This window comes from Primulina tabacum, chromosome 6 (genome assembly GCF_025594145.1).
Source record: "Primulina tabacum isolate GXHZ01 chromosome 6, ASM2559414v2, whole genome shotgun sequence".
Classification (NCBI taxonomy): domain Eukaryota; kingdom Viridiplantae; phylum Streptophyta; class Magnoliopsida; order Lamiales; family Gesneriaceae; genus Primulina; species Primulina tabacum.
The window spans coordinates 1,681,351-1,694,687 of record NC_134555.1 but is presented as its reverse complement, the minus strand read 5'-3'; the positions used below and the strand labels follow the sequence as shown (position 1 = coordinate 1,694,687).

Here is a 13,337-nt window from a genome sequence, read left to right as displayed (position 1 = left end):
GATGTGTGTCCTCTCGAGCCCCATTGAATGCTTCTCGTAGTGTACGAGAAATATATGATCGATGGATTGCGGCAAACAATAAAGCCAAGGGCTACATGTTGGCCGGAATGAACGATGTGCTTAGACTTAAGCACGAGCATGTAGAGAATGCTTATGAGATAATGGATTCTCTTCAAGCTATGTTTGGTCAGCAATCTACTCAATCTAAGCATGAGGCCATTAAGAATGCCATGAATGCTAAGATGAAGAAAGGCCAATCAGTTGGAGCACATGTTTTGAACATGGTTAACTACTTCACAGAAGCTGAGACTCATGGTGCGACCATAGATGATGGCATACAAGTGAGCATGATTTTGGAATCATTGCCACCGACTTTCCTGCAATTCAAGAGCAACTATGTCATGAACAAGCTTGATCATAACATGACACAATTGCTCAACGAGCTGCAAACCTTTGAGGCCATTTTCATTGGAAAAGTCCAAGAAGGTGAGGCAAATGTTGTTAAGGATAAGTCACCTTCCTCCAAAGCTAGTTTGAAAAGGAAAAATAAGGGGAAAGGAAAAGGAGCTCCTAAAAAGCAAAAGAATTGGAATGGTTCCAATGGCAAAAAGAAGGGTGAAACTGCAAAACCCAAAGGAAAATGTTTTCACTATGGGATCGATGGTCATTGGAAAAGAAACTGTCCCAAGTATCTCGCTGACCTAAAAGAGAAGAAGAAAGGTAAATATGATTTACTTGTTCTAGAATCTTGTTTAGTAACCAATGATTCTTCTATATGGATAGTTGATTCGGGCGCTACTAATCATGTTTGTTGTTCTCTGCAGCTACTTAGTTCTTATGAAGAGCTTGCCGATGGGTCCTTCACAATGAGAGTTGGCAATGGTGCAATAGTTGCGGCTAAAGCAGTGGGAGTTATTAAACTTAGATTTAGTGATAGACATTTGGTTTTGAATAATGTTTACTTTATTCCTGGTTTTCGTAGAAATTTGATTTCTGTTTCAAAGTTGCATGAACATTTTTATTCGCTTTCTTTTGATAATAATGAGATTGTTATTTTGAGAAATGGTCGTATAATTTGTACTGCTTCAATCGAAAAAGGACTATATATTCTAAGACCAAATGAACAACCACTGCTTAATGTCGAAATGTTTAAAGTAGAACATCCAAAACCTAAAAAGCAAAAGGTTTCTCATGAAGATAAAACATATCTATGGCACCTAAGGTTGGGGCATATATCCTTAGAAAGATTAAACAGACTTGTAAAGGATGGTCCTTTAAGAGAGCTAAGTGTTGGCACTCTTCCTGTTTGTGAATCTTGTTTAGAAGGAAAAATGACTAAGAGACCTTTCTCTGCAAAGGGCAATAGAGCCAAAGAACCACTAGAGCTTATACATAGTGATGTATGTGGTCCTATGACTACACAAGCTAGAGATGGTTATGAGTATTTTGTCACTTTCATTGATGATTACTCAAGGTATGGATATATTTATCTCATGCATAGAAAATCCGAGACTTTTGGAAAGTTCAAAGAATTTCATGTGGAAGCCGAAAGGCAACTAGGTAAATCTTTAAAGTGTCTTCGATCAGATCGAGGCGGCGAGTATCTTGATACCGAGTTCAAAGACTATATCCTAGAGCATGGTATTTTATACCAACTCACTGCACCTGGTACACCTCAGCAAAATGGTATTGCTGAAAGGAGAAATCGCACTTTGCTTGATATGGTGAGATCTATGATGAGCTACTCTTCACTGCCAATCTCGTTTTGGGGTTATGAAATAGAGACGGCCACTTACATTTTGAATGCAGTGCCATCAAAGTCAATCCATAAAACACCTCTAGAATTGTGGATGGGAAAAAACCTAGTTTATCTCACTTTCGCATATGGGGATGCCCAACACATGTGTTGGAAGGAAAGACTGGGAAATTGCATCCACGTTCAAAAGTGTGTTTGTTCGTGGGATATGCCAAGGGAACGAGAGGAGGTTGGTTTTATGATCCTCAAGATAAGAAGGTAATTGTATCGACAAATGCCATCTTTCTTGAAGATGATTACATGACTAACTTCAAGCCTCGAAGTAAGGTTGTACTTGAGGAGTTACTCAATGATGAGATCATTCGAAGTCCAACTAAAGTTATTAAGGAAACCATAAATGATACCATTGAACCAAGTCAAGATATCATACCACCTCGACGTAGTGGGAGGTTAGTTAAACCACCCCTCCGCTATCGTCAAGATGAAGAGGCAAATGTTGTTGTCACCGATGGGGTGGAAGATGATCCATTGTCATTTCAACATGCAATGGAAGATCCTGACAAAGAAAGGTGGCTTGAAGCTATGAACCAAGAAATGGAGTCGATGCACTTTAATTATGTCTGGATTCTTGTAGATACACCTGAAGAGGTTAGACCTATTGGGTGTAAATGGATCTATAAGAGAAAGAGAGGTGTAGATGGGAAAGTATAGACTTTCAAAGCAAGATTGGTTGCAAAGGGTTATACCCAAAGAGAGGGAGTCGATTATGAAGAGACTTTCTCGCCTGTAGCCATGCTTAAATCTATTCGTATCTTACTTTCGATTGCTGTTCATTTTGACTATGAGATATGGCAGATGGATGTCAAAACGGGCTTTTTGAATGGTCATCTAGACAAGAAAATCTACATGAAGCAACCAGAGGGTTTTATAGCCCAAGGCCAAGAGCAAAAGGTTTGCAAATTGCTTAGATCAATTTATGGACTAAAGCAAGCGTCGAGATCATGGAACCATAGATTTGATGAAATGATCAAATCTTATGGCTTTGATCAAAGTGTTGATGAGCCTTGTGTATACAAGCACATCAAAGAAGGAAAAGTGGTATTCATAGTGCTTTACGTAGATGATATTCTGCTTATTGGGAATAATATAGAAAAATTGTCTACAGTAAAGGGTTGGCTTGCCAAGCATTTCCAAATGAAAAATTTGGGAGAAGCAAATTATGTTCTTGGAATTCGAATCGTTCGAGATCGTAAGAACAAGTTGTTGGCATTGTCTCAAGCTACTTATATTGATAAGATGCTATTGCGTTATAGAATGCAAGATTCCAAGAAAGGTTATCTACCAACCCGACATGGAATCGTCCTCTCTAAGGAGCAGTGTCCTAAGACACCGCAAGAAGTTGAGGACATGAGATGCATTCCCTATGCCTCTGCAGTAGGCAGCCTTATGTACGCAATGATGTGCACTAGGCCGGACATATGTTATGCTGTGGGGATAGTCAGCCGTTTTCAGTCAAATCCTGGTTTGGATCATTGGATAGCGGTTAGAAACATTCTTAAGTATCTTCGGAGAACAAGAAATTATATGCTTGTCTATTCGGGTGGAGACCTTAAAATAGACGGTTACACTGATTCTGATTTTCAATCAGATAGAGATACTCGAAAATCGACATCTGGATCGGTGTTTACTTTTGGTGGCGGTGCCATAGTCTGGAGAAGCATCAAGCAATCCAGCACAGCCGACTCGACCATGGAGGCCGAATACATAGCTGCTTCCGAAGCTGCCAAAGAGGCTGTATGGCTTAAGAAATTCCTATCTGATTTGGAAGTTGTTCCAAATGTGAATAATCCACTCACTTTGTGGTGTGACAACAGTGGTGCAGTGGCTAATTCGAAGGAACCTCGTAGTCACAAGAGATCGACGCATATAGAAAGGAAGTACCACTTGATCCGAGAGATAGTGCAAAGAGGTGACGCTTCTATTCTCAAGATTGTGTCTGCTGACAACCTCGCCGATCCATTCACCAAGACACTGCCTGCAAAAGTGTTTGAAAGGCATATGCTAAATTTAGGACTTAGAGACATGTCTCACATGCTTTAGTGCAAGTGGGAGATTGTTGGGGATAATGCCCTTAAAGCATTGTAATAAGCTAATTTTTTGAAAACGACATTTATTATTGAGCATGTTTGCATGAAAATATTATTATCATGAATATCATAGCAAAATCCCTAGTTTATTAGATATAACCATAATTTTAGTATATATAAGAGTTGTATATACAAGAGGATTAAAATTATGGATAATAAACTTAAATTAAGTCGGTGATGAATTAATTAAAGTATGGATATTTAATTAAAGCATCAATAATCCGGCCCATGAACATTATGAATGTGATCATCTTATCCGGATCGTCGATGTTGGGACATCCAGATGGGGGCATTTATATATAATGTGATTATGTACGACTTAGACCGATTTAATTAGTCATTTCATAATAAATTCCGTTGTTACTATGAAATTCAAATTAAATCACAAAGATGATCATATATGGACAAATCTCAATCCTGAAGTGATTATAAACTCCTATTCATTTTAATATGATTCTTAATTTGCTTGTTTAAAGTTTGCGATTGTGCATTCTTAATACTTGCATTTTAGATTTATATTTGAAATGAATGGCTGAGAATATGAATTCGCAGACATGGAATCCATTCCTTCTTGCGAGAAGTAGAAAGACGATTCCCTCATTTGTTAATTCTAGAACTGAGTGTTGGGCCCAACTAATTTATAATTAAGTTATAAATTGAACCACTCACTAGGGAATTAATGGTAAATGAGGATAAGAAGTAATTGAAGAGGTAAACGGAAAATTCCTGGCTTCAATTACGAATTGTCTATGGAGGATTAATCCATATGTAATGATTATATCAATGGACTGCTCAATTTTGTAGAGTAAGATATTTCATAATGAAGAAGAGTGCAATTCCATATTTTTAGTGGAGTAATTATGAAATTAATAATTAGATAAATTAATTAAAGAGTTTAATTATTTATTTAATTTATTGGAGCTTCTAATTATGAGTCCATGATCCCCGGTACGCCTTTCAAATTAATGACGGATTAAAAATGCAATTTAGAAATCATGTATGGATAAGAAAAAATGTTTCCATAACTCCAAAAGTTTGGAGATAAATATAATTGATAATGAGATATTAATTATATTAAATAATAATTATGAGATAATTATATATTTGGATTATTATGGTAATATCCAAAAGTTGATTATAATATCTTTAATTTATTATGAATAAATTATAGATATTATTTGCTATCTGAAAATAAGTTTGAATAAGATTCTAATTTATTTTGATAAGATCCTAGAAATCCTATTTAATATATTTAATTTATTGTGAATAAAATTTAGATATTATATCTAAATAAATTAGAATAAGATTCTAATGTATCTTGATAATATCCTAGAAATCCTATTTAATATCTTTAATTTATTGTGAATAAAATTTAGATATTATTTAACATCTAAATAAGTTAGAATAAGATTCTAATTTATTTTAATAAGATTTTAGAAATCTTATGACTTTTAAAATAGTTTTAAAAGGGTATAAAATATAATATTCAAAAAAATCAAATCTAGGCATATCCTAGATGATTTGATCGAGAGTCCCAATTGAAATAAGATTTGGACTCTTGGTTTTGAATTATTATAAATAGGATCTTAGGTTTTATTTTAAAAACAACTTTTTCTCAACCTTTTCATGAGTTGAAAATAAAGTAGAGAACAAAATAAAAATTTGGATTTCTAGCATTTGCGTTTTTGAGTGCCCACACACTCCCGTTGATATAAAGGATCGTATTGGAAGGCTGTGGTTACTACGCACATTGGATTTACATTGAAGAGAAAATCTACAAGAGGTTAGTTTTCTAGTAAATTCTTTTTATTTAAATTCATAGTTAATTTATATTCATATGTTCGATTATAATTTATGAAATTATATAATCGCTTCCGCTGTGTTTCGATTTGATCGAAAATAATTTTCTTAGCCGGAATTGTTCCGAAGGCTATGTAATTTCCAACATTTTGTCCATCCATTCCATACTTCTTTATTAAGCAAAATAAGAGAGAAATGAGTTTAACAAGAGATACTGTATTTACAAAATCAACTCTCAAACTCATATTTTCACCATCCTTTACTGCTTGACTAACGTGAAGAGATATAATATTGGACGATAGGATATGGATAATTGGTATGCTTTGATAACACATAAATGATAGATTTATACCGGGGTAATGTATAGGTGAGAGGATGGAATAGTTACCCTCATTTATTATATATACTAGTACATCAACGCACACGTTGCGTGCTTGTATAATATTTTTATAATTAATTTGATTTATATTTAAAAGAGGATCAAAATATAATTATAAGAAATAATGATGGACTTCAATGTAATTTTGAATATAACTTAGAATAAATGAAAAATAAAAGAATAAAATAATGACCTCAATAAGAATTGAAATTATTACCTAAACTCTAGAAACAATGACTTTATCCGTTAAACTACATATAACTTGCATTAAAATTTTAACATTTTATTAATATATATAATTATTAAAACAGACCATGACACCAAAGTTAGTTACTCTGAGTGTCTCAGACTTAATAAAATAGTATATATATTTGCAACATTTTTTTCTTGTCGGGGAAGTGGAAATGTTATAATTAGGTCTCGTATACGAGCTAGTTCGTCCAACATTTGATATATTTGTGTTCGATGAACTACAAATTACCGACATATTTGGAACATTTTTGGAAATTCACGCCAAAATACATTTGCTAAAAAAAATAATTATATCATGCAAGTATTTCTGTGATGTATTAAATGTTTAATAACAAATATCTTTCGATTTGTTTCAAATTCAAATTTGAACGTCTCGTGAAAATATAAATTATATTTAAATATATGCATTATCATTTCATTTAATTTCGATAAAAATTTTGAATTATGTGTTACTTAAATTCTCACTATCTTCTAACATATTAATAAAGTATAAATTTTTGGTACATACTTTAACTTTTTAGTTAATAATCTCATCGTGGATTTTTTTTATATTTAATGTTCGTAAATTGATATTGTTATTATTATTATGTATTTTAATCATAACTTTATATATATAATTTTTAACATGTTCTAAAAAATAATTACAATTTTTTTTTTAAAAAAAGTATTCATTTAATGAATGACGATAATTTTTAGTTTTTATTTCAATTTTTTATAAAAAAATAATATGTAATTTTCTATAATTTTTTCTAATTTTTTTATAAATAATAGTTTCACTAAACCAATATATCGAATGCATTGATATAAAAAGTCTATTTGACGACAGAAGATTGTTATCATCAGAGTGTTATCTAAAATGGTATAAATATTTTTTATATAATAAATATTTAAATTTTAAATATATTCATTACATAATAAAAATAACTTTTAGTGATTATTCAAACGCCCATACTTTACTAATTTTAATAATTAATCGCACAAAATAACAATTTATGCATCGCATGTGTGAGACACTAACTTTATGTATAAAGAAGGTTATTGTAAATAAAAATATTTTAGTTTTTCTAAATAATTCGGGTTATTAATATATAGGCCAGTCCGACTAAAATATTCTTGATGGGCTTTTTTGAAATTGGGTCAGGAAGATCCACTGAAATTATTGTGCTGTCCCTCCAAAAGCCCAAACCAGTCCATCACTGTCGTCGAACAAAGAAGAAACGAATGACACAAAAGTAAAAATAGAAATATTTATAATTATGCAAAACATTAAACAATTTGTATTAAAAATGTATTTTTTTCCGATTAAGAGAACAAAAATTTAAAAACATAAAAATCATTGTGTTTTTACTATTGTATATACCATATTTCTTGAATTAATATAAAAACTAAGATTCATACTATGTTTTTTATAAAAATAAGTTAATATTTTCATTATGCAATAATGAACTCCGCTAGGATATCGATCGAACATACTACTATGTGATTTAAAATATTCAAATTATATCGTTACCATTATCTAAAATTTTTTGTAAACGAAAAACATTCGATGTTACACATAGAGTTGTTTTCAAAAATTAAATAACATTCGTTTTATCAAATAATTTTCACCGCATAAAAAATAAGCAATATTAAATTTCAGGACAAACAAACAACAATATAATAATAGTTTATTCAGTTCCCTTAGTCATTATTGTAATTTTAAATAACTATTAATTTATGACATTGAATGGATCATGAATACATATAAAGATTATATGAAAAATAATTGTCTTATTAAATTTTCTAAATTATTAATTTAGAAAACCGACCCAAGTAGAGACCCAGAATTTTTTTTTAAGAGATGTTATTAATTTATAAATGTTTTGCTGTATACATAAAATAATATTTTGTTATTATAATATTTAAATTATATATAATTAATTTTATTTGAAAGAGAGAAAATTAATCTGGATATAGAAATATCTTAAACAATCTATATGAACAATTGAACTCAAAATATCTGACACGAGATATTATTCCGCAATCACTTCTTCCCAAACAGGTCCCTCAGCAGAAATTAGCCAATAAAAATCCACCACGTGCTTGGGCCCCACACATCAGGCCCCACACTCCCGCAAGAGAATCTTTTCATATTTCACGAATTTATGCGTGTGAGAGAATTTTCTCGTCCAAAATTTCACACTTTCCTTCTTTAAATGGCAAAGCACCACAGACAGCGGGAACGCGTAATGCACCGGCACCTGCAACCGCCCTCTACTCAACTGCTTTCTCTCTCTAGGGTTTCCATCTCTTTTCCTCCATAAATATCTGCACTCTCACCTCATCCTCTCGCTGCTTTCTATTTTGTTCTCCTTCGCTGCTGCTCACCGTCCTCTGGTAGTTTCAGGTATGGCTTATATTTGGATCTATGTATATCATTTTCTGTGTTTTCGGTGGATTTAGGATTGCGTGTGTGATGATTTATGTTCGAGCTCTATGCTTGCACGTTTGTATATCTTTTCCAATCCATTTCAACTGTTTTTTTTTTTCTGTTTTGTTTTTTTACTAATTTTGTGCTATCAGAATATGCACATTTTTGTAAGTGTTTATTGGAAGCTTTGATAATGTTTTCTGGAGCTATTTTTGGTTTTTTTTTGCGTATTTTGGTTTGTTAGACTTGTTTATGGACTTCTTTGGAACGAGAACGTACTGCCGGCATAAAATTTTTTTGGCATGCATGAAGTTCAGCGCTCTCTCTCTCTCTGGTCCATATGTTGTTGATAATGATACCGGAGATTCGAGGCTACTAGCTGATTCTGTTCACAGTTTGGCCCTGTTTTGAGTTTTTCCTCTTTTACCTCGATTCTTTGTAGTTTGCGGTTATGCTCTATTCTTGAGGTATTGATAAAAATAATATGAAACCAATGGGATTTTGAAATGTGCGAGTATTCACTCAAAATGTTTTGGTTCTTGTCCAGGTTTCTTTACTGTTGAAGTTCATCTTTGTTTTTAAATTTTATGCTTGATGGCTTCTTTTCCGATTTACCCAGTCCAATGGCTAACGGTTGATGAATGATTTACGTTTCATTTTTATTTCGTTCCTCAAACAGCATTATATATATATTATGCCTGAGTCCCTGTGGAAACAATAGTTTTGTTTCATGAATTTTGGAACTGCTAATGTTTCTTGATTTGTTTTTGCTTTTTCCCATATATATTGTCGCCACCTGACGGTTTGGTTAGGAACTTATCTTTAACAATGTTATTTGCAGCCTGCTGCTATGGCTTCACCTATTGAGAAGTCAATCAAATCTGATGCTAAAAAATCATCACATCCACCCCTTAACGAAAGAATACTGTCTTCAATGTCTAGGAAAGCTGTTGCTGCTCATCCTTGGCATGATCTAGAGATAGGTATGTAACCTTAATGTCTATCGTCATACAAAGAGCATGAGCATGAAGTTAAATAAATTTGATCCTTTCTTTCTTTTTTCTTATGCAGGACCTGGAGCACCAATTATTTTCAATTGTGTATGGCCATTGAATTGATTTTTTCCCCTGCATTTTCTTACTTAGCCTAATAATTTAGAGCGTGAATCATGTGAAAGAGAGTTGCTCCTTTTTTGTTGAATTTTTATGCAAATTGAATATTCAAGTTTTAAAAGTGTCCGTCACACTGCACTTCTAGCCTCAAACTTACTTGAACTTCACATACATGCAAGAAAACTGTGAAATTTTAGCATGTTGTAGCTGTGATTTGAAAATCACAGCCTACAATGTATTTCAACTTTTGATTTTCGGAAATTGGAATTTTCAACTTTTCAATGGTTGAATCGAAAAATGGATGCCTTTCTGTGACTGTACCAACCTTGAACACTTTTTACCTTTTGCTTTGTCCACACTTCCTTTTAGTAGTCCACTTTGCATGGAGAATGGGTCGGTCTTAGTTCACTAGCCTTATCATATTTTTGAAGTTAGGTTTATGACCCACTGACTTCTATCAGTATACTCTCTGTCTCATCTCTTATTTGGAAGGTAGTTTTTCCTCCAATGTTCTCACCCTTACTCTGTTTATGTTCCATCTTTTACATCTATGATGCATTAGATGCCCAATGGTCAACATACGGCTTTCCATTTTTCACCCTAGGTTTGTATGTACTCTTTTGCCTCCTGCATGATGTACTTGATTGATTTTAATTTTGAAGCAGTAAGTTTTAGAGTTGTTTCAAATTTCATGTATTTGGATTAAAATCACGCGGAATCAGCATTCACCGGATATATTGTTGTGAAGTTCATATATTTTTATTGGAATCAGCATATACTTGGATAAATTGGATATGAATTTATTTTCACCGTTTTTAAGTTTCAGTAGTTATGCAATGTTATTGAGATTGACTCATAACATGTGGATCAGTCATTCTATGTGTTTATTCCGTATTGTATCAATACTCTGTACTCAAAGCAGCTAAGCTTTATGTAGGCAATTGAACTTTTTACTGTTCTGGTTGTGCTGGAAAATCTTGATACATATGAAACAACCATGCTTAATCCATGTAGGTGGTTGAGATAGGCAAGGGTAGTAAAGTGAAGTATGAACTCGACAAGAACACAGGTCTAATCAAGGTACTTGGCCAATCTGCACGTACCTCTATTTATGTTGGGTTATTGTTATATATGTTAAGATTCATTGGCATCCGCAGGTTGATCGTGTTCTTTACTCATCAGTTGTGTACCCCCATAACTATGGCTTTATACCCCGCACTCTATGTGAAGACAATGACCCAATAGATGTATTGGTCATAATGCAGGTGTGCAGTTCTCTCCCGAACCTTCAGATACTGTATAAACATGTGTGGATTGTTAGTAATTTTCCAGGAAATATTGGACTTTGTTGCTTAAAAGATTCGCTGCCACGAAAGTTGAGTGCTTGTTTTTGTAAAACGAGTTCCATGATTTGGCTGCTTGTTATCACATTCAACTTGGACACACATGTATGTGCTGTTGTCGTATGTATCAGTGGCAAGCACCATTATCATATGATTGTCGATATGAATAGATTTTATCTTGCAATGATTTGCACATGCAGCTCCTCAAATCCAATAGGTTGGACCTTTAAACACTAAGAATGCAGCGGTACGCTTTAAGAAAATGATGCACACAACGCACTTTCATGTCCTTTCAAGGCTTACATATGAAACAATGTAAATCATTCCCCTCCGAGCTTCTCAAGGTAGAAATGAAGTTTAAGACCTATGTTATGTGAAATGGGATCGCACAGGTGTATTTAAAAATTTCTCACTGGTTAATGTACATCTTCTGAGTTGTGCATCAGCTTTTATATCTTTGAACCTTCAACAATGAAAATACGATATGGAAGATATAATTTCTAATTCCACTTTGGAAGCTATATTGATCTTTGGTCTTTTAATTGTTTCTCCAAACATAAAACAGGAACCAGTTCTTCCAGGGTGCTTTCTCAGGGCTAAAGCAATAGGTCTTATGCCCATGATTGATCAGGTATAATACTTACCAAATTTTTTACAATAATCATACTAGTATCTTGAAACAAAAAGAATCACATTGCTATGGGAACAGGGAGAGAAAGATGATAAGATAATTGCTGTCTGTGCTGATGATCCTGAATATCGGCATTATACAGACATCAAAGAACTTCCGCCGCATCGCTTGGCTGAGATCCGACGTTTTTTTGAGGATTGTATCCTTCATGATAATCAATTTATGTTGCAGATTTTTCTGTTGACCAAATGGTTTCTGCTTTTTCACTGGAACGTGTGTGTGACTGCAAGATGTGTTCTTTATATTTAATAATGAACTTTATGCATTTTCTTGTTACCTTAACTATCAATTAGACAAGAAAAACGAGAACAAAGATGTCGCAGTCGATGAATTTCTTCCAGCCTCGAAAGCTTATGAAGCTATCCAGGGTTCCATGTAAGTGATTGCATATATGTATCTATAGAGAACATCACAACACGTGTGCTAAACCCCAATTATTTCTTTAGTTTCGCTGTGATGTTTATTTTTCATTCAAGGTCATGTATGTGGTAAATGACTTAACTTCCTCGTAACTTTTCACCTCCAGGGACCTATATGCAGATTATATCGTGGAGAGCCTACGACGGTAATTTATTAACCACTTCAAAGGGAAAGATTGGTGGATCGTTGTATCAAAAACTGATTATTTCAGTGTCTTTCTTTGGTTTGAAAAATCCGTACAAGGCTATTTCTTTTGGGCTTTGGCAGTATGATATTATATCAATATGATGGCGAAAACTGATCGCTTGATAGAATTGTTTTAGTGAAGTTCTCCATAAAGAACTTTTTAGTTGTTTGCTTTGTAAAATGCGGATGCCTGACAAATCTTTTTAACCCCAAATTATTTGATCCGCCTGATTTTTATTCCTTTGGTTGAATATTTGAATTGTCATTTTAGTTGAGTCATGATATCTTCTTTTATTTGGTAATAAAATTAACTATTTCGTATATTCATTTGAACAACGGAGTTGTGTTAAAGAATGTCATTTGCACAAAAAATGTCATAAATTAATGTGTGTATGCATTTTGTTAACCAGTGTGCTCGTGGGGCTCTAGTTTCTATTTTATGTTTGTATCTATTATATTATTATTATTATTATTGTTATTATTATATATTTTTTATATTTATTAAAGTAAGAGGGTGACATGCTATCTTTTGATATTTTTAAGTGAACGTCAGCAATCGGCCCTTTGATTTTTAAAAGACAAATGGAGCAATTAAGGTCATTAAAGTAATTTTAAGGCCTTAAGATTACTTCCCATGTTGATTTCTATTGGTTTATGAATCATTTCCCACGTAACGATGCAGTTCTCAGTCATGACAATTATCTTCTATTCTTCTTATATTTTCTTTTGTTTCAAAATTTTAGTAGTTATAATATAAAATAATTATAATTATAAATATAAAATATTTTATATATTCGATATGCACACACATTGTCGTGTGCAAAGACGCAAGTATGGGATA

At 33.0% G+C, this 13,337-nt stretch overlaps 1 protein-coding gene across 1 annotated transcript; it reads left to right on the top strand.

Moving 5' to 3' along the window:
- Positions 1-8,517: 8,517 nt before the first annotated feature.
- On the top strand, positions 8,518-12,736 carry LOC142548552 (soluble inorganic pyrophosphatase 4). The gene is made up of 9 exons (XM_075656931.1): positions 8,518-8,720; positions 9,586-9,727; positions 9,816-9,844; positions 10,871-10,936; positions 11,014-11,121; positions 11,765-11,830; positions 11,909-12,029; positions 12,184-12,265; positions 12,417-12,736. Exons 2-9 carry the CDS (start codon positions 9,595-9,597, stop codon positions 12,457-12,459), a joined length of 648 nt encoding a protein of 215 aa, XP_075513046.1. The 5' UTR covers positions 8,518-8,720; positions 9,586-9,594; the 3' UTR covers positions 12,460-12,736.
- Positions 12,737-13,337: the final 601 nt, after the last annotated feature.

Bases quoted from the DNA above. Each gene is read 5' to 3' on its own strand.
- LOC142548552 (XM_075656931.1), top strand. From the start codon at position 9,595: ATGGCTTCACCTATTGAGAAGTCAATCAAATCTGATGCTAAAAAATCA. The intron at 9,728-9,815 runs GTATGTAACCTT...TTTCTTATGCAG, and splicing joins TTGGCATGATCTAGAGATAG to GACCTGGAGCACCAATTATT. The intron at 11,831-11,908 runs GTATAATACTTA...CTATGGGAACAG, and splicing joins TTATGCCCATGATTGATCAG to GGAGAGAAAGATGATAAGAT.